This window comes from Poecilia latipinna, unplaced genomic scaffold (genome assembly GCF_001443285.1).
Source record: "Poecilia latipinna isolate Pla-1442-1.1 unplaced genomic scaffold, P_latipinna-1.0 Scaffold407, whole genome shotgun sequence".
Taxonomy (NCBI): domain Eukaryota; kingdom Metazoa; phylum Chordata; class Actinopteri; order Cyprinodontiformes; family Poeciliidae; genus Poecilia; species Poecilia latipinna.
This window is the reverse complement of record NW_015113023.1, coordinates 332739-354347: the sequence shown is the minus strand read 5'-3', so window position 1 is coordinate 354347 and position 21609 is coordinate 332739. Positions and strand designations below refer to the sequence as shown.

The 21609-nt window shown below is 40.8% G+C and overlaps 1 protein-coding gene across 13 annotated transcripts in view; it reads left to right on the top strand.

The window, feature by feature from the left end:
* The window catches only part of rapgef6 (Rap guanine nucleotide exchange factor (GEF) 6), a 152921-nt gene extending 132344 nt beyond the window's left edge, over window positions 1–20577 (top strand). For 10 of the 13 annotated variants that reach the window (XM_015037469.1, XM_015037470.1, XM_015037479.1 and 7 more), the window contains 13 exons: window positions 3279–3446; window positions 3588–3803; window positions 5566–5777; window positions 6769–6892; window positions 8044–8067; window positions 9907–10127; window positions 11179–11352; window positions 11433–11579; window positions 11927–12046; window positions 13574–13829; window positions 15502–16046; window positions 16876–17205; window positions 18096–20577. In XM_015037469.1, the coding sequence (XP_014892955.1) occupies window positions 3279–3446; window positions 3588–3803; window positions 5566–5777; window positions 6769–6892; window positions 8044–8067; window positions 9907–10127; window positions 11179–11352; window positions 11433–11579; window positions 11927–12046; window positions 13574–13829; window positions 15502–16046; window positions 16876–17205; window positions 18096–18118 (2560 nt within the window). In that variant the 3' untranslated portion in view covers window positions 18119–20577. Of the gene's footprint in view, window positions 1–3278; window positions 3447–3587; window positions 3804–5565; window positions 5778–6768; window positions 6893–8043; window positions 8068–9906; window positions 10128–11178; window positions 11353–11432; window positions 11580–11926; window positions 12047–13573; window positions 13830–15501; window positions 16047–16875; window positions 17206–18048 lie in introns of all 13 variants that reach the window. The other 3 variants (XM_015037478.1, XM_015037472.1, XM_015037475.1) reach the window with 3 other exon arrangements.
* Window positions 20578–21609: the final 1032 nt, after the last annotated feature.

Sequence of the window (21609 nt, the reverse complement as noted above, 5' to 3'; positions counted from 1 at the left end):
CAAAACATTATCTCCCAATGAGCAGTTAGCCACAGTTATGAAATTAAACATCAGTAAAATTAATAAAACATCAATAATAAGTTAACAAAATACACAAAACATGGAAAGATTACTCATGAAACACCATGTATGTTTAAATTTTCTAAAATATGTTAAAATATGATGCTTGTAAAGACAGATCTGGTCCTGATGCAGTTACAGATGGCAACAGAAAAAAGGGGAGGAGCTAGTTACTGGTTGCTATGGTAACCACCAACCATCAGCAAAACAGAAGTTAAAACCAATAAACAACTTCTGCACTGAAAAACATGAATGTGACGGATACATAAACACATTTTTGCAAACTTTACATCCATAATATTAAAATAAAACCTTTTCTTTTGTCATAATCACAAATTTAAACTCCTGTTTTTCAGTAAGTCAGACCTTTTTCAGCTCACTGAAAGTCAGATTTGTTCTTCTTGCGTCCTTTTCATCTGAAATCCAGCAGAAAAATTGAAGTGGAGCAGCAGATGCTGCCTCCTCCATTACTTTTTCACAGTTTTCCCGTCTCTCCTCCCCCCTCCTGTCGTTAGGGTCCCTCGTCAGTCCCCTCCCAACAAGGCTAGCATGAATTTTTCATCCTCTGTCAGGGCGGTGGCCTCTGCAGGCAGCATGGCATGTATGGAATTATTCATACAGCCTCATGCAAACATCCCTAATACAATTAAGACTCTTCTTTTGTACAACTGAGCATATCTAAAGCTGTACATAAATTAAGAAAATACACATTACTTGTTTTTGAGAGAGCTTCAGTTTTACATATGAAGAATGGGGAGCATTTATGGTTAATACAGAGGCTTCAGTGGTGTTTGTTGATGGTTTTGTAGCGTCAGCAGTGTGTGCGTTCACAGCCATCAGCAGAAGAAGTTCCCGTTTAGCAGAAACGTTTGGGAGCGCTGTGTCTCTTCGTCGTCCTCCAGACTCCAGCGCTCTGCTGCTGCTGATTGACAGCAGCTCAGGGAGTGGCAGGCTGAGCCAATAGCAGGCCTTCTGCACCCTGTCAGCCTACATAGAAATGAAGTGAGGATGGTATCCTCACACACACACACACACACACACACACACACACACACACACACATACACTGAGTGTTTCCACTGGGTATTTCTCAAAGATTACGCTGATTCTGTTTATCTTTAATTTAGTCTCGTCTGCTGTCCTCATCCTTTCTTATCAAACCCTGCTCTCTTCTTTGTGTTTTCTTCATTGATCAAGTTCTTCTTTTTCTACACTTGGCCGAATATCTCCTCTACTTATCAGTTACATGGCATTAAATCAGCAAATTCACATCAATACCATAATATTACATTGTAAATATTTGAAATAATCCAACCTATAATTTAACTACTTTTTTTTTTTTTTTGTCAGCTTATCAAGATTTTGAGGAACTTTTTATTAATAATTAACAAATTACCCAGTTGGTGAGACTAGTATTAGACTAGTTCCCACTAAGGGAAGTGAAAAACTGATAGAAAACGGCATCAAGGAGCAGCATGCTGGGTTTATAAATCTCCATGGCAACCGTCACCTGCCATCTAAAGGCCAAATAATGGAAATATATTCATCGTTACTGAGATTCAGCAAAACTAACCCTTTGCCAACATACTTTTCAAGATGAATACCGTATTTTCCTCACTATAAGGCGCACCTAAAAACCTTCAATTTCCTCAAAAGCCGACAGTGCGCCTTATATATGGACCAATATTGAGCCACAACAGGTCTGGCAACTACGGTAAGCAGCCGCTGACTTCATTTTCGCCCGTAGAAAAAGAAGCGCGTGGTGAATGCTGGGATAGTTGTCAGAACGCTGGTTTGTTAATAAAGTTTGACTGACCTATCTCCCTACCGACCTGATAATCAGGTCGTCTGCAGGTCACTTAGCACCACGTTCTCCACCAACATGCTGTGCATGAATGGAGAAGGGTGACCATCGTCCGGCCAAGTCTCTCCTCACCGACCGGAGTCGGACTGTTTTGTTGACATTCTTTATGTCAACAAGTGGCTTTAGACATTCATCCGTGGTGCTTCGACTAGAGTTACCAAGGGACCAGCCCCGATGCATTTAAAGCCGGAGAAGAGAGACAGAGACTGCAGCGGCAGCGTGTCGGTTGGTCTGTGTTACCCAGAAAGCAGTTGGGCACAATATCGCAACACCGTGAGTGAAACAACAACTGGGGCAGCCTGCTATATAAAGTACTCTGGGACCAGTTCTTTATTATTACACATCCACATCTGAAGAGATGCGTCCGGTGGCAACCCTAACTGTAGCGTCTATTCTATGGGCCTTATAATGCGGTGCGCCTTATATATGAAAAAAGTTTTAAAATAGGCCATTCATTGAAGGTGCACATTATAGTGCAGAAAATACTGTACTTAGAGAAACACCTTACTTATGCTCTGAAAAGTACAGTGGAGTATCTGTGATGCTATGGGCTTCCTTCCCTGTTTGTAAGAAAACGCTGCTGCAGTAAAATCTGACGTTTTAAGGCTTTTCAAACACTTTGGTTTATGGCCTCCAAGCTAAATGTTGCTCTGCTCTTTTTCTGTTGACCTTGTTTCACACCTTGTGTTTTATGAGAGAATTTAGCTCAGTCACAACGCAACCTGTTGCTCTGCCTTCCAGCTTCTCTGTCAGCATTATCGTGCAATTTAGTCTCCAGTCTGTGCCAACACTTTACTGCTGGAGAGAGCCCACTCCAGGCCTTGAATCCTCAGAGGGTCTGCGTTCCAGGATGCCTGCATTACGGCTCCATTAGAGGGAAAGTACGAAGGTTTACATTTATAAACACAGCAGCATATGGTGGAAGAGATGAGATGGTGAAGGCAGTAAATCAGGAGAGTCAAACTCACTTTCATTTGATCAAAAGTCTGAATGTTCTTAAAGGGCCGGTTGTGACACAATGTATTGATAAAACCCATTGAACTGTTGAAATATTAATAAACAGCAGTTCCTCCTGCATTTTATGATTGTTTTTGTGTTTTTTTGCAATCAAAACCACATATTTTGGGTGCTAATTTAGAAATACTTGTAAAGAATTGTTATGATATTTCCGTAAATGTATGATGTTAAAATTCAGTGAGAAAATATTCTTCTATGTACTTTAAGTCCCTAAAGAGACTCAAACGATTAAGCGTTATGCAGCTTGAGAAAGGGCAAAGAAAGACGGATTTGGGGAGTATTTTTCAGGTAAATAATCCACCTCCTTGTGTTTCCGTCTCATTGCTGTTTCCTACAGATATTACCTGAAGAACAACATGGAGACGGAGACGTTGTGTTCAGATGACGACGCTCAGGATCTCCTCAGAGAGAGTCAGATCTCCCTGCTGCAGCTCAGCACCATGGAGGTCGCCGCCCAGCTGTCGATGAGAGACTTTGAACTCTTCAGAAACATCGAGTCCACAGAGTAGGCACTTTGTGATTTATATACCTGTAATACTTTATGTGACTGCCAAAAAAGAAAGAAATTTAAAGTGCCAAATGCATGGCAAAATGTAGAAATTGTTGGATCTCATGCATTGTTTTCTCTCCTTGTTCCTGTTGCTAGGTATGTGGAGGACTTGTTCAAGCTGGACTCGTCTGCTGGGTGTACAAACCTGAAACAGTTTGAGGAGGTGATAAACCAGGAGACCTTCTGGGTGGCTACTGAGATCCTGAAAGAGCCAAACACCCTGAAGAGGATGAAGACCATCAAGCACTTCATCAAGATCGCTCTGCACTGCAGAGAGTGCAAGAACTTCAACTCTATGTTCGCCATCATCAGGTGGGTTCAGTCTGTCTGCTCACCAGCCACAACAGTTGGGCCCAATGAGACCTGCTGGCTGGATATGGATTGTTGTTTTAACTGGGAAACATCTGGTCCAGGGAAAAGACCACAACACTCTTCAGTGTGGAAGTTGTTAGAGTGGGAAGAAGACTCAAAGTTAGATATTTTCAGTGTTTAAAAAGCAAGTCAGAGGAAACAAAGCAAGTGAAAGAAGCTGTTCAACAGTAAACTTTGCTGCTTTGGTTGTTTCATCCCCTGTTAAACAACCAACTGGCTTGTTTTCTGGGTATGAAAACCCAGAAAACATTTTTCCTATGGTGGGAACTAATTGACCCAAAGCTGACCTCAGTAGATAACAGGAAGGCTGAACGGAAGTTTACCAGCTTCACCAGGTAAACTTGATCATTTCTAATGGAAGATGCAATAATCTCCACCATCACACACACAGTGTGACGTCACCTATTCTTCTACAATAAAATACCACAAAGTCAAGGCTAGAAATAAATACTATGAACACTGATACTGACAGAAATCTGAATCCGATCAAAGCTTCACAAATACCTGAAATAAGCCACAAAATCACTTTAAACTCCAGAGCAGCTTTCTGAAACGATCTTCTGGAGCAGTGTTAAAAAACACGACTAGAGGTTATATCAAAACATCTAAATTACTTAACTTTCTGATTACTGAATGTTTTAATAATGTGTCAGGAGAATCAGGATTACGTCTCAGATTTATCTTTAGGTGTTAAACTGTATCAGTAACGATCTGAGCTTGCAGCAGCTGAGCATAACGATCCTTTGTTCACAGCTGTGAGAAACGCGGAGCAGAGGAGTCTGACCTCCATGTCCCCTTACTCTGCTGCTCACAGCAGGATCTCCTGGTGCATATGGCTCTCTGATGCTTAACCTGCCCGGTGACAGGGGCACATCTGCCACTGTGTGCAAGAAACAGGAAACTCAACGTTCTCCTACCGACTCTGTCGCAGTCTGAAATATAAACCACACTGGATTTTACCTTAAGTTTCACTTTTCAATCCCACAGAATAAAATGCATTTGGATTGTAGGAATGTTTATCACATTAAATTAGATATCAAGCAAATATTTTCAGAATCTGTATTTCTGCTCATAAACACAGTGTTCAGGTTAATCTTCCATAAAAACAAAGTATGGATCCAAACACATTAAGCCCCACACAGAACATGCTGACGTATTTTTGTGAATTAATTTCTTATAGGAAGGATCCCACAATTCAGATATAACCAAAAATGTTTAACTGGACCAATATCTAATAATTTAGTCATATTTAAAATGTAGAAAGCACAAAAAAAAAACATCTTCTGAAGAAGAATATACCAGCAGGTTGTTTTGCATTATTGCAGCAGAATCATATTTTCTGCTTTGGATTCTTAGTGAACTGCTTTTTTAAAATCTTTTTATTGAGGTAGTTACAGTTCACAGTAATCCAGTTTCCTGGTGTGTTTTTGTGATTGATAACCGACTGCCTGGGAGAAGTGACTCACTTTACTAAACATAAGAAAAATACAAAACACCCAAGATGAAATAAGTGTTGAAAAGTTTTTGTCGCTTCATATATTTTGTCATACAAAACTCGAATTTATTAAAATGGACAGAATTTACAAAAGGTACAAAAACAGAGAGAATAAAGTAAGAGAAAGAAGAACGCATACCGTCTTAGTCAGCACCTCACGTTGCCTCATTTCCGCCCTGCCTGCTCCTCTCCCTCTCTCCTGCACAGCGGGCTGAACTTGGCACCGGTGGCCCGGCTGCGAAGCTCCTGGGAGAAATTGCCCAGTAAGTATGAGAAGCTCTTTGAGGACCTGCAGGACGTCTTCGACCCGTCCAGGAACATGGCCAAGTACCGCAACGTGCTGAGCAGCCAAAGCATGCAGCCGCCCATCATCCCGCTGTTTCCTGTGGTCAAGAAGGACCTCACCTTCCTGCACGAAGGTAGGGAAACTTGGTGACGTTTCTGTCTGGTTTAGCTGAAAGCAGAAGTCTGTTGAAGGTTTCCATAATCTGTCACATTAAAAACACAAACTTTATCTTGTTTAACCAGATTTTAGGCGATAGGCCAACATAAAGTGATATATATTTATGATTGGGGAAAAAACCTGAAAAGTTTGTATCAACATTACCATAAAATTTGCACAGATTGGCTGGAGTTTGCAAAGCAGCCAATCCAGGAGCACCATTCGTTTTCCGTGGTGCTGATTGGCTGTAGGTATGAGCCAGAGTTTGGTAGTAACTACTTACATTTACTTCAGAAACCTTTTAGAAAAAATAATTTTATTAGAGTAATTTCATTATGAAGTGTCTCTACTCTCACTTGAGTAAAATTTCTGGATTTTCCACCCTCTGTGCAGAAGAACCAGGACAGTTTCCTTTGGGTACATTGGTGCAAATATAAGGTTTATTTTGTGTTTATACTATTAAAAAAGGACATTACACAGAGTTAGTTAGCTCCAGCTAAATAAACAAAACAAGGTTTAAAAGTGATTTTGCTCCATTACCGTCTCTTTGCAGCATAAAGTCAAACTTGGGCTCCAATGAACCTGTTTCTGTTTCCCCATCGTATATTTGTAAACTACCAGGTCAAAGTCAGGTTAGAAAACCTGAAACTGTCTGGCATTTTCTGATAAAACAGAAAGTTTCCTTAATTGTGAAAGTTTCAAAAATAAATACTGCCTTCCAAAAAAAATGTTAAAAACAGGAACCTTGATCTCCTGCAACAATGACCAGAGATTCTCTTTTCTTTTACGTTTCAAGAGTCTCAGAATATGAATGTTTCATAAAACGCTGACAGCTCACTGTGAGTTAAATTGGTTTGCTTGTGTGTGTGTGTGTGTGTGTGTGTGTGTGTGTGTGTGTGTGTGTGTGTGTGTGTGTGTGTGTGTGTGTGTGTGTGTGTGTGTGTGTACGCTCACCTGTTTCCTCCCAGGCAACGACTCCAACGTTGACGGCCTTGTGAACTTTGAGAAGCTGCGGATGATCGCGAAGGAGATCAGACATGTGGTGCGGATGACCTCGGCCAACATGGACCCCGCCCTCATGTTCAGACAGAGGTTAGTTACCATTTATTCATCTGTTACTTCTTTTTATTCTGCTTCAGTGTTGTTGTTGGGGCCAGTTTTCAGATCTTAAGAGCGATTTTGGTGAGTCAGATTTTATTCAATCTGTTAACTTACAGAAATAATTAGCCAAACTCTAGGCTTTACTGAAAATCTAGAGATTCCTGCAAAGCTGCTTTATGTAACTTTTACAAATAAGATGTTTTTACATAATCTGTGAAAAGATCCTTTTTCACTGATTATGTACTACTATTGCTGTCTGAAGAAATGCACCAAAAACAACCAATTACAGCAAGGAGGCGGGTCTTAGTGCTGTCAATCAGCCTCATATACGGATTGCCAAATATGCTAATAATCGAGAAACAACTCATCGTTACAGAAAAACTGTTTATCATAGAGCAAGGGATGGAAGGAGAGGATTGATTGACAGCGCTAAGACCCGCCTCCTGGCTCTGATTGGTTGTTTCTAGTTAGCACTTAGAGAAATAATAGGAGATCAGTTTTTCCAGACTCATATCCTGTCACAACATAGTGAAAAAGTTACATCCTGCAGCTTTCTTCCTCCTGTTTACCATCAGATTGGAGGAAAAATCCTCAGAGTGTTGAAGTGTGAAGGTAGATGTTAGTTTAAAAACAAAAACATGTTGGCAAAAAGGGAAGCACGGCTACCATACATCCTCCAGCCAACCTGGATCCCTCAGCTGTGGGATCAGGCCACGCTCAGCGTCTCGTCCAATCAATTCCCTTCGCTTCCTTCCCTGGTCATGTTTGGGTTGCAGTTGTTAATCTGCAATGCAGTTTGGAAGTGGAGGTGGAATTGATGACAGCTGCTGCGTGTAGCTGGAATCGCTCAGTTTGTCTGTCACAGTCTGTCACTGCCGCGGTGCATGACTGCCCCCTGCAGGCACCCCCATCTTACTACACCTTCAGGAAGTCCTGTCAATAAATTCTGTAAATTAAAACATTAAAACTCACTTTTTGGGCTGATAAGGGGAGAATGTCCCACATGTGGTCATTTCCGGTCATTTCCTGTTTGTTTGTGGTGGCATGAAGTCTACATGAGTCTCGTCTCCTCCTCCACTCCTCCCCAAGTCGTTAAACTTGTCTTTAAGTCACGCCTCAATCTTCACGCCTCTTGCTTGCAGGAAGAAGAGGTGGAAGAGTTTAGGGTAAGTCGTGGCCCGGTTTCCAGTTTTTAACCCAGTTCCAGTCTGGACCGGCTGAAATTTTGTCCACCCTGCATAAAACTCTGCATGTGTTCCTTTTTCTGTGTGTCTGTGTGATTAACCTCCCATTTGCATTGGCAGTGCTCATCCACATGAATCCATTGAACACCCATTGATTATCTGCCATGTTCATAAGAAGTCAGATAGTAGCTTGTAAAGATGTTATGATCCATAACTGGCTGCATTTTCTAATGCAGCCATATCTTCCTCACATTATTGCAAACCCTGAAATGTGTCGTTTGTTGACGATGTCAGACATTAGGTCAGTATTTTATTCTGAAAATCTTTTCCTGAAGTTTGACATTACAGGCGTATTCAAAGTTCTTGTTCACATTTTTCACATTATAGCCATAAAATTCATTGTATTTTATTTGAATTTAATTGGCTAGACATAAAATAAAATCTGCAAATATGGTTTATAAATTTATTTTCATAAATTTCTCTTGTCCTCCAAACTTCTTGTTTTAAAATGAACTACAAATTGATGTTCACTGATGTTTTCCATCCAGTCTGACTGAGATTTTGTCATTTCTACAAAAAAAATGAACAAAATGTTTAATCTCTAGACATCAAAACTTCTACAGAGGTTCCCCAGAAGATGTGCTGCTGGAATTAAACTCATATCAGTAATTATTGATTAGTTTTTTGTTTTGAATATCTGAAATAATGCCAGTCTGGTGGCTTGACCTTTCCTCTGTTACCCAGAGTTTTCTCTACACACCATTTTTTATTTTTAAGCTGTTATAAGGAACAGTGGGGAAACCTGAAACTGCTGCTGCGCAAGTTACTCAACAGACTGTTGCTAGGTAACCAAAGAGTGACTCAACAGACTGTTGCTAGGTAACCAAAGAGTGACTCAACAGACTGTTGCTAGGTATCCAAAAGTTACTCAACAAGTTGTTGCTAGGTAACCAAAGAGTGACTCAACAGACTGTTGCTAGGTAACCAAAGAGTGACTGAACAGACTGTTGCTAGGTAACCAAAAGTTACTCAACAGACTGTTGCTAGGTAACCAAAAGTTACTCAAGTTGTTGCTAGGTAACCAAAGAGTGAGTGAGTTGCTAGTTGCTTATTGAATATTTGATCAAGCGTGTTATCTACTGATATTGATCGATATTTTTACTGATTTATTGTCCAGAATTAGGTTTAATACAAATATGTGGCACAATTTTTAGACTTTATTTGTGAATAAGTAATTTTCTATCATATTCACAATTTGAAGTTGTTTTGCCTAAAATGAAACTCATTAGATAGAAACTCCTAGTTTGGAAAATGTGGAAAATACTCCAAAAATCTTGATGTTTCTCATCTCCACATCAGCAAATGAGTCACCAAACCAGTTCCTCTGCCAGCTGTTGGTAAAAATGGAAAATAAAATTAACAGTTTCAGCATTTGCAAATACTATTTGACTCTGGTTTGTGTTTGCATCTCCACATCTGCATCTCCACGTTGAGTATTCTGCATCCTGTGTTTCCTAACCCTTTTTGCCTCCATCGGACAGAATGTCCCGCTGTTCTGCACTGTCAGCATGGCCCATAAGGGGGCGCTGCCTCTCTCCCCGGTTGCATGGTCCCGTTTTAAAATGCTGTGCTGCAAAACAGATTTTCAGATTTTACCGAAGTGTTTTTCTGTTTACTCAGAGTGATTTTATGATTTTGCCTCTTTCTTTTCTGCCTCTCTTTTTCTTCACTTCCTTTATCCTCTGAATCCTCTCCAATCTAAATCTGTTTCCATTCATTTTCTTTCCTCTCCATCTCCAATGTCTCTTCCTCCTCTGTCAGGTCTCTGAGTCAAGGCAGCACCAACTCCAACATCCTGGACGTTCAGGGTGGAGCCCATAAGAAGCGCGTGCGCCGCAGCTCCCTCCTGAACGCTAAGAAGCTTTACGAAGACGCCCAGATGGCCAGGAAGGTGAAGCAGTACCTGTCCAACCTGACGGTGGAGACGGATGAGGACAAACACCAAATCATGTCCCTGCAGTGTGAGCCGTCTTACAACACATGTGAGTTAATCAGGAGTCAGACTGAATGTGTTTTAAACTAAAAGTTTCTGCATTACTAGTATAAACTATGGAGGACCAAACCTGACATAATTAGCAATAATTAATTTTTAATTCACTAAAAATTAATGAATTAATAATTAATTTATTTATTGCTAACTAATGTAAAAGAATAAAATTAATTGTAAAAAAATATTTTAATTAAAAATAAATTAATTATTTTAATTGATTTTAAATAATGTATTTTAGATGCACTGTGGTTAAAAATATATTTTTTGTTTTTTACTTTTCCTTATACAAACATTTTTTTCAGAACATACACATTTATGTTTTTCTTAAACATGTTTTGTTCACTCTCTATTTTAGAGATGCGTGTATAAGGAAAAGACAAAAAATATGTCTGCTTTTATTTTTTGTTTCTAATTCTAGTCTGAAGTTTTGCATTTCGTCTCAGTAAACAGAAACTTAAAGAAAAAAAGTTGTTTGTATCTCAAGATGAATTAGTGAACCTAAAACTCAACTGTTTCCCTGAAAATTAAATATATTTTGATTGACCTTTGCTTGGTTTTGTAATATTCGCTCACGCTGCCCCCTAGCAGGTTTCCTCAACAATGACATGACAACACAGTCTGCATTTAATGATGCAGCTGGTAAATCTGTTTAAAAGTGTAGCTCTAAACCAGATAAACATGAATGTTTTTATTTACCACAGTTCAAGTTTCTGAATTATTTCTGAATCACTGACTGTTGATAAAGAAATGTTGGTTTGTGTCACATCATATAAAAACCCCAGAGAAACAGGAAGTTATGGATTAAAAATAAAGAGTTTGTAGACACTCATATGAAAATAATAACATACATGTGGAAAATATCTTGTTATAAGTGAAATAATCTGTCAATGGAACTAGAACCTTCTCACCAATATTAAGGAATCATTCATTTATAATTAATGTATCTTTCTGGAAGGTTAATTGTAAGTTTTGCTCTAGAAACTGGTTGCAGTTTGTGGCAGAGTTTGTAAATGTACATTTCTATTAACTGTCTTTGTTTTCAGTGGGTAAAAACCTGAGCGAGAGGCGGGCGAACAAGTCGGACATGTCTCCGGTGTCCCTCAGGGCGACGTTACCCTCAGGGAAAACTCAGAACAGGGTGTCACAAGTCCTGCAGGTCCAGGTGCCTCTGAACCCTCTGAGGAAGAAGAGCACCGCCAAGGACAACAGCGCCTCCAGTGAGTTTCCTCCGCTACACTTTACCGGTTCTACTTGCTTCACAGTTTGTCTTCATGATCTTATTTTTTCTTTCTGTTAGACTCAAATTCTCCGCAGGTGGTGAAGAAACCTTCAGCGAACCCGTCGGATGAGTGGAGCGCCAAGAGGCCGTGTGATGACACCGTTTCCACCGTGTCGTCGCTCCACTCCAGCCCCACAGTGTCGCCTCAGGGCTCGCCACGCAAAGGTACGCAACACACATTCATTCCTCCAGTGACTCTGGAAGACACTTCATTTAAACACTGACAGGACAAACATGAACACGAAGGAGTCTTCATGAATATATACGTCTGTTGTCATGAAGTATTTGGTAAATAATGACACTTTTATTGCAAAGTAGATACTTTTAATTGGTTTTAATTAAATGTTGCATGTCATGACAACAGTTGTAGATATTTATGAAGACTCCTTCATGTTCATATCAGGTGTTATTTACAGTATCACACTGCAAAAACTCAAAATCTTACCAAGTATTTTTGGTTCAGGTTTTTTTTCACATGTTCTCCTTTCCGTCTCTTTCATTTCTTCTGCCAGTGGGCGGCGCCGCAAAATCGCAGAACTCAAGCCAGATGAACTTATCGGGATCCTCGTCGTCGCTGACCAGCGACGCCAGTACAAAGACGGGCACCATCAGTCTGCGCAGCTACGGCATAGGTGGGGCCCTTCTCCACAAGAGGATCCTGCAGATGACCAGTCAGCATAGCCGAGAGAGCAGCAGGAACAGAGAGGGACAGGTTGAGGACGAGGCAGAGGCAGGTCAGGAAGAACCGAGGAGAGGAAGATCCAGGCAGCAGAGGAAACCGGAGGCAGAGGCAGGGCAGGCGTTACCCAGGAGATCAGGAACCCCAGAGACGCAGAGGGAGAACCCCTCGGCTCACTGCGGGTCTCCTCCTCCTCCCCACGCTGGTGTCAGGACACCCATCAGGGCCAGACTGCTGTCTCCTTTCAGGGTGCTGAGAGAGAGGAGTCAGTCCAGAGAGAGGCCGCTGCCAAAGAGCGAGGAAGCTTCCGGAGAGACTTTGTCCTCCTCGGCTCAGCAGGAGGCTGAAGGACAGACAGAGCAGAGAGTCAGGAGATCGGTCAGCCCCAACCCGTTCCTCTGGCTGTGCCGAGACCGACACAGCAGGAGGAAAACCATCTGAGACGTCCGAGACAGACAGCGCCAGGAGATTAGAGTTACAGGATGCCTCCCTCCAAAAGTTTCCAAAAGAAATGATGTAGCAGACAGAATGAGAGATTCAGTAACGAGGCAGAAACAATTCCACACTGCAAAAACACAAAATCTCATCAAGTATTTCTGTCTAGTTTTTAGCACAAATATCTTAATACACTTGAAATAAAACCAAACTAACTTACAAGTAACTTTTCAGCAAGAAATAAAAGCTTGTTTTAAGTTCCATTGGCAAATGATTTTATTGGTAACATGGAAACATGTTGTAAGTGAAATAACCTGCCAATGGAAGTAGAATTTGGTTGCTAGGTAACGGGCTGGGCTGGGCTGGAGTTGCTAGGTAACGGACTGGGCTTGGCGGGGGTTGCTAGGTAACGGACTGGGTTTGGCGGGGGGGTTGCTAGGTAACGGCACAGTTCTCTTTGTGGAATAATCTGCCAGTGGAACTAGAACTTTTTCACCAATATTAAGGAAAAATTGACTTAAAACAGTCATATTTCTTGCTGAAAAGTTGCTTGTCTGTTAGTTTTGTCTTAAGTTCACTGAGATATTTTCTCTAGAAAGTAGACCATGAGTATTTGGTAATATTTTGTGTGGTTCATTCACTGATCAGAAAAGATTGTATTTGAGTTTTTCGATGTGGCTGATCTCCAGCCGGTTTGTCGTTTCTTCTTCAGTTAATGTTGAAGCATTAATCCTGCCGTGAACAGAAAAACATTCACCACTAAACAGACTTTTAGAAACAAACTTTGACAAAACGAGATTTGTCTCAGGTTTGTATGTGACGATCTATTTGTTCATTTATGTGTGTTACTGAGTTCTGCAGGTTCTTGTGATAAAAAGTTCAAACTCTGAGTTCAAACTTGTTTCACAATCATTTAAATGACAGTTAGTGTTAAGTGGGTTAATGGAGGTTTGGTCAAACTGCAGGTAGCTACAGAACCAACATCATATTCTCGGTTGTTGATTCTCCTCCCAGTCATTTCATCCTGAATGTCCTCCGTCTTCAGGTTGTCCCCTCCTCCCTTCTGCCAAATCGGACAACCTGTCGGACTCCAGTCACAGCGAGATCTCGTCCCGCTCCAGTATCTGCTCCGTGGACTCGGCGCAGGCCTCCGGACCGGACGACCGCTGTAACCGGGCCGGTTCCGGTACCGCTGCCACCGTTGCTGCTAATGCTACGGCCGCGACGGCTGCTGTGGTCGCTGAGGGCACAGCGGCATTAAATGCACACTTAACTGCTGATTACAGCCAGCCCAGCACAAGGTAATTGGCTCCAGTTCAGTTCGTTTTATCTAATCTGTCTGCTTAATTATCTGAGGGTGGAAGCAGCGCTCGTTAAATGGAAGCCATAATGAGATGAACGGGATTTAGATTTTAGAGGAATCCCGTCAGGGTTTAGACCTCATCCAGAAAACACGACATTTAATAGAATAATGGATTTTTACATTGTGATAAACCTTTTAATAATCTAATACAGGGCTGTGTTTTACATCCTTTGGACCTTTTGACATTTTTCCTTATTACAGCAGAAAGTTTGGTGAAGGACTTTGCATAAAGTAGCTAACATGAAACTATCATTCATGTTAGTTTGTAAGTTTGCTCTCTTTTGTTTTTACAAAATATATTAAAGCCTCTTTGAACAACAATAATCACATTTTTTCCCCTGTATTTTTTTATTATGTTTTTTTTTACATCTGGGCTTTGACTGGACCATTCTAACATTGGTGTTTTTTTATTGCGACCGCAGCATTGTAGCTCTTTCTGTATATTTAAGGTTGTTAATCTGGTTGCCAGGTTTTCTTCCACAATGGCCTTGTATTTACCACCATCTAAACTTTGTCCTTATTCAAGATGAACATTCCCTTAGCATGACCCCCCACCACCGTGCCGTTGGCAGCGCAGGGTTAGCTTGTAGCCACAGATACTTGCCGTTTTCTCTCCAGCCCAATAAGGGGCTCAGGAAAGAAGAAATGATCTGTTGCTCATCTTTTATTAGGGATATCATAGAAAGCCAGGCTGAATTTTACTGGTTATTCAAATAAAATTGCAATAAAAAACACTGACGTTAGCAGATATAACTTTTAAAAAAATGGAGAAAAGATCAATGGATGTGAATACCGTCTGCTGTTTTAGATTTTAACTAAGCTTAACTTTTTGACTCCTTCTCTATTCACCTCAAACTTTTGCACAAAACATCCACCTATTGACCATCTGCTGCTTTTCGCCTGTTTCCTTCCCCCAGCTGCTTCCATTTACACCCATCCTCATTAAAAACTCCAAGAACTGGAAGTCATAAAAAATAACACCTGTTTATTAGCATCCCCGTGTTTTACTGCTCTCCTCTCTATCCAGGACAGAGTGTCGGCTTTTTAATCTGGCTGAGTAAACAACAACGCTTCTTTATTATCTGCCCATAATCAGGCCTATCTGCCTCATAAAGACAAAGCTGAAATATCTACCTCTCTGATATTATATTACCTTGGCAGCCTTGCTTCGTAGCATCGGCCTGTTTTATGAAATACGGCTCGGTTTCATTGACTGTCTGGTTTGTCCTGTAAAATACAGTCAGTGAATCAAACAGCCGGATCACTGAGAGGAATCTTTTCCCTACGTTGTTTGTCATGGAGGACAGATTTCTGTTGGTCTCTTTAGTAAATGATGTTTTATCCTTCAGCCATTTCTACCTTTATTGTCTTTGCAAACAGAGGCTGATGTGCGTCTTTCATCAGCTGGTAACCAGAACTCCCAGTTTCATCAAATTAATTTAAATGAGTCATTTAAATGTAATTTTTGAGATTAGCAGAAAAACGATTAGCTTTTTTCAATCTTTGTAAATGTGGAATATTGTCTGTGACTTTGTTATCCAGGTATTAAAAATGTATTGTGACATGAAACACAGAAAGTGAAACATTTCATCTCTCCTCCTGTCTATCAGCTCTTCAGTCGTGGCTCGAGGAGGACATGCAGCGCGACCTTTCACCTCTTCCCTCTCCACGGAGGAGCTGACCCCGGACCACGCCTCCTTGTCCCTGGACTCGGTGGTGGACAGCGGCCGCGGCAGCTGGACTTCCTGTTCCTCCAACTCTCACGAATCCTTCCAAATCCTCCCCGCCTCGTCCTGCCGGCCCTGGGACCACGGCATCCACGGCCACCCGCTCTCCCTCCCCCACACGCACCTGAGCGGCTTCAAACTCCCGCTGCTGGGCCGGACGATGGCCGAGGCGGACGCCGCCGGGCCCTCGTGGGCCGGCGACGCCGCCGGCCGCCTCACCAGAGAGTCCAGCTCAGATCTGAGCGTTGCGGCGCGGGAGAGCCGGACGTCGTCGGGCTCCCTGTCGGATAACTACGAGGGGAATTACGGAACGATAAAGCGGCGAAACGCCTCGGAGCTTCCTTCCTCGCCAGCCAACGAGGAAGGAGGGCAAAGCGCAGACGCCTCGTACAAAACGGTGACGTCGAGCACAGAGAAGGGCCTGATAGGTGAGGGATCAGGATGAACGCAGCCGAGCAGCGCTCACGCTCACCTCCTCTCCTGCATGCGTGTCCGTCTGTCCAGGAGGAAAATCAAAACGAGCAGAAAAGATTTATTTATTTAAGAAAATTAAATATATGTATTAGCCAGTAGGCTGATTTGATTATTTTTTATTAAATCTACAAACACACCATCACCCGTTTCAGCTTAGGGATTTTTTTATGCACTGCTGTCATCCATCTTATTAGTTTTATGTTTTTCTATTAAAGGGCAGTATTATTTTTCTGAGTTTTTCATCATGTTAAAATGTTTTTAACTTCATCAAAAACAAACCTGGAGTGTTGCTTTGACTCTTTCATGAACGTTTGAGAAATCCTTTAGTCTCCATGACAACCAGTCAGCTGTTCAAAACGCCTGGGTGGACTTAGCCCCGCCTTCGAGGCAAAGCTCCTCCTCAGAGCTGCAGTTTCCAAACTCCTGGGCACTCAGCTCCTTCAGACTAGCCAGCAGCAATTAGCAAACGTTAACAGAGGAGCCGTGTTGTGACGACTTCCTGAAGGCGAGTCTCACAAAGACCAGGAGTTTTTAAAGAGACAGAGGCCTGATTTTAATTTCAGAAATATCATATTTGATACATGTAGCATTTTCATAACTACAGTTGGCACAGTTACTCGATTGCGCTGGGAAACATAATACTGCCCTTTAATTTCCCGTGTTTTGCATGTTGTGTTCATGAAGTTTATTTAATTTTTCCATTTTTTCCCCCTTTTGTTTTCTGTACATCACATCCTTCTTTTCCTCCATCCTCCCATTATTTCCACCTTCACATCCATCCAGTGTACTGTGTCACGTCCCCCACTAAGGATGAGCGTTACCGAGCTCCCCCTCCCACCCCTCCAGGCTACCAGGGTCTGGCTCTGGGCGACCTCGGGGTCGCAGACGGAGTAGGCGGCGGGCCGGGGTCTCCCGCCCCCCGACCTCCTCACCTCAGACCTCCAGACTACAGCGTGGCCCTGCAGAGGAGCAAGCTCCTGCAGAGCCCCGGTGCGGCCAGCGGGCTGGCCGAGGCGCGGAGGCTTCACCTCCGAACGGCCAGCCCCATTCAGGGCCAGTCCAGACCGCCCAGCCTCGTCCCCCCAGCGCAGGACCTGGCTGACAGCGAGGATGGTACGGCACAACCAGGACACCATCATCTATTATTCTTCCATTTTATTCAGTTGTGGAAGCAACAACTGAGAACCAGTTCACTTCTCTAAATGTAAAAATGAAATATATTAAAATGTCAGACGCTGTTACATTACTGTCTAATTCAATAAGTGATAATATTATTGATTTGAAACCATTTGCAAGTGATACATTAATAATTAATGCAGTTTTGTCAGGAACACTTCACACAATAAATAAAAATGAAATTAAAACCATACTCAACTGAAACTGTGAATAAAAGTGACACAAATCCTGTTATCACTGGAAATAAATTCAATTGAGCCCAAAAGAAACTGGAAATCAGACACTTTTCTTCTAATACAGCAGAATTTACTGCTGCGAATTTGGACCATTGTAGAGGAAAAAAGTAGTAAGAAAATTACAAGGAAATTTGCTAGAAAAAAATAAACATTTTAGACTAATATCAAACAATTTCTACAAAAAAATTCTGATTTTCAAATGAAAATGTTTCTAGAATATTTCTGAGAGAAACTTTCTGAGTTTTTGGTGGAAATTTACTCCTTTTTTCGACCGACAGTGGCGCCGTCACACAGTCGTAAAAATCCTTTCCAACATTAAAAATAAAAACAATACTTAAAATATGAAAAATGCAGAAAACACAAACATCAGACAATACGTCGTATCGGATAAACAGATATCGGCCCACTTTGCTTTTAGGTGGGTTTTCTTGGCCCACATGTCGAAACATTCATGTTTATCCAAACTAATTTAAGTATTCCTGTATTTTTCACTGCCTGCTGAATAGTTGATGGTTTTGTTTGTTTGTTTGCTTCTTTGTTTCAGAGTTGCACTAAAAAAAGTGAAATGTTGTCCCATCTCCTCTGTTCCAGATGAACAGGTGTCGGCGGTGTGAACTCATCAGCCGGGGGTCATCGTGTGACCTCTGACCTCTGGACTTTTATGGACCCGTTTCACAAATCAGAGATTTTAGAGACTTTTTTTAAAAAGAGAACCTGTGAACAAAGCTGGAAGAGGCGATCGCATCGCAGGAGACAGACTTTTAGAAGAACAGAGACGATATTTATGCCCCGCTGGAAAAGCGGACCGACGTACCTCCATTCGCTCTCCAGGCTCACTCATCTGCACGTTTTGTCGTCTTTGCTTTAACTTGACGTTTTGCTTTAATCGGCTGGATTTCTGAGCTTGCAAATGTGAACTCCTTGGTTTCATTCTTTTTAACTTGAATGTAAATTATGAAGATCCACAGCTCTCAAAACAGATGATGCTGAGAGTTTTAAGTGTTTTAAGATTTTTTTTTTTCTTTTGCGTTCCCTCACAATGAATTAGCAAAACCACTCTGGTCTGTTTTACAGTCACAAATGTCACAAATTTAAAATTGCACATTTAAAGAAAACGTGTTTATACCTTCTTAACTATTTGGTGCATAAATCTGATTGAAAATCGATTTATTAACTGCATGTTTACATTTGTTTGTATCTGAGATGTGGCTGCACATGGAAACAACCCTTTGTTAACATTTCAGACGACAAACACAAAAAAATCAATCAAACCTGTCAGGTGTCTTTAAAATAACTAAATAGTTTATATCTTAGAAGGAATGAAAAGAGAGCTTTTGTATTTTACTCGTCTGTTTGTGGAGCATTTCTATCCTAAAAAAAGATACAAACTTCAGATATTTCAAAAACGAGATGCTAACGAGCAGAAACCTTAAAACAGCAGAAAGACTTTCAGTATTCAGTTATGCTGACTAGTAAATTATTGAGGGAACGCAAAAGAAAAAAAAATCCAGTTTTCTAATCGTTAAAACCTAAAAAGCACTGATGAATATTTTCAAAAGGTGGAAAAAGAGAAAATCTCCAGGAATCCCTCGTGTCTGCGTAGCACGTCCCGTCCTGAAACTTTGCGTCACTTCGCCTCGTTGTGTCGCTGCTTCCTGCTCGTTCTGTAAAACCTGGATTAAACTCGGTTTTAATGAGCTGAAGAACAAATGCCTCGCTGCCTCCTGTAGACGTAAAAACCTTCGATTTACTGCAGGCGCTGTAAAAAAACAACACACACACACACACACACCAAAACCAACAGGACAGTGTTTACGTGGCGGCGTCTGTGTTTTGTTTGCAGTGTTTACTGGTTGTCTGCGAGTTACGAGCTGCAGAAGGTTCAGTTGTAAATTTGTTTATAATGCAGCATTATTTTTTGCTGACGCAGCATTTTTTTGTAGCTCTTCTCACTCAGACGAGGTGCAACAAAGACGGTCTGCCTGGCTTACATCTCCCAAAATACTTGTTTTGTAAAATATTTAAAGAAAACGCTTGAAGATCTGTTTTGAAAGCAGAAGATTTGTACAGAAATGATTTTTTTAGTTTTTAACTGGAATCTCTTTTTCTCCCTCCGTCTCTGTTCTGTTTGCTTCCTGTAATTTGTTTTTGCCACACAAAGACTTGAAATGATCACTGCTAATATATATAAGTATATATAGATACTCACAGCAGATATATAAATTTGTACATATATATTTTTGCTGTTCCTTTGCCATAATTTAATGTAAACTGAGTCTGTATAAATGTGCAGAGAGGATATTTTTGAATATTTTTGTTGAAAGCTAAAGGAATTAGTTTTGGTTCTTGACCTTTTTTTGACGTGTTCTCCCGTTTTGATGCTTCGTTTGCTGCAACTTTGGATCTTTGAGTGTAATTGCTGCTGAGTTTTGGGAGGATGTAGCAGAGTGTGTGTGTGTGTGTGTGTGTGTGTGTGTGTGTGTGTGTGTGTGTGTGTGTGTGTGTTGGGATCAGAACAGGTCTTCTTTTTTATTTCCTCGCTGCTCTCACGTTTCCAACACAACACTTGTGTAGTTGCAGTTCTGCTTTGAAGGCTCCTGCCTTCTTGAACGAGGAGAGTTCATGCAAACTCCCGACACTGACAGGAGCTTTTTGTTGAACTGAAGAGAAAAATCCTCGCTCTAATTCCACATTCAGCTAAACATAAAACTTTCTACCTGCCTGCTCTCTCTGCTTGCCTGGAAGCTTTTATTTTGGCCTTCACCTCTTGGTATTTTGTCTTTAATGTCACTTTGACGTTTTGCACAACTCCTTTACTTGTATTCTTAAACTGAAATCAGTGTTACAGAAATTACAGAATTTGTGCAAAGTTTTTCAGATTTCTGTTGAAAGACAGAAATAATTAAAACAGTCGCTGTTAAAGTATTGATAATATTCTAAAATAAAACAATAAATAAGTGAACTAGCTTTGCAAAAACATGTGAATCTTTACGTCTTGATTTCCAAAGAGCCGCCAAATTTTCCAAATCCAGCTTGTTGCACTACAGATAGGATTAAAGTTCAAACGAATAAATAAAGCAACTCTGATCTTCTTATACCTGCACTGCAAAAACACAAAATCTTACCAGGTATTTTACTCTTGTTTCTAGTACAAATATCGCAAAGGACTTGAAATAAGACAAAGCTAACTTACAAGTATCTTCAGCTTGTAAGTTAGTTTCAGCAAAATATAAGAGCTTGTTTTAAATCAAAAAATACTTAATATTGATTAAAATGTTCTAGTTGCATTAGCAGATAAATTCATTAATAACTGACATTTTTCCCATATCATAAGTGAAATAATATGGAGGAATAATTGACTCAAAATAATATATCTTGCTGAAAGGTTACTTTTGAGTTAGTTTTTTCTTAAGATATTTGCACTAAAAGAACTGACTAAAATTACTTGGTAAGATGTGTTTTTTTTTAATGGAAGCCCTGCTCTCTCTCGCTCTCCTGCAGCCAGGAGGATCTGCAGTGAGTTCCTTTTAAGAAGCTCCATGCTGATGCTGCCTTTAAGCTTCATTCATTCAGCAGTGGTCTACATTTTGAACAGCTTAAGCTTCTTCAAGTTTAAATCGATCAAACATTTTCTCTTTGTGTCTCTGGAGTTTTATTGAATCTTTGAGCTGAAAAATTAATTTCTTGATTTTTTTTACTTCAGTAAAATTGCAACAAAAAAAAACAAAAGAAAAGTTTTATATTTCTGTTTTCCCCCTTTTTTCATTTTAATCCACACATTCTTAGAACTCAAAAATGCTAATTAGTGTTTGTTTTATCAAAAGCCCCAGCTTTATTGTTTCCTCTCTAAAAAACACGATTGTGTTTCTTTGAAAATAAAATGAGAAAAACAACAATTCCCTCACTTCAGAATATAATTCAGCCCTTTGTCGTCCGTTTCTTTGTTTCCTGGAACGCAATAAGAGAGATGTGGATGTGTGTGTTTGTGTGTGTTTGTGTAAACGTCTCCTGGCATTACAGCAGAAATGCACAATAAGCTTAAATGTGGAGAGTGAGCTGCACAATCTTGTACAAAGAGGTATTAACTCGGTCTGTGGCTAAACGT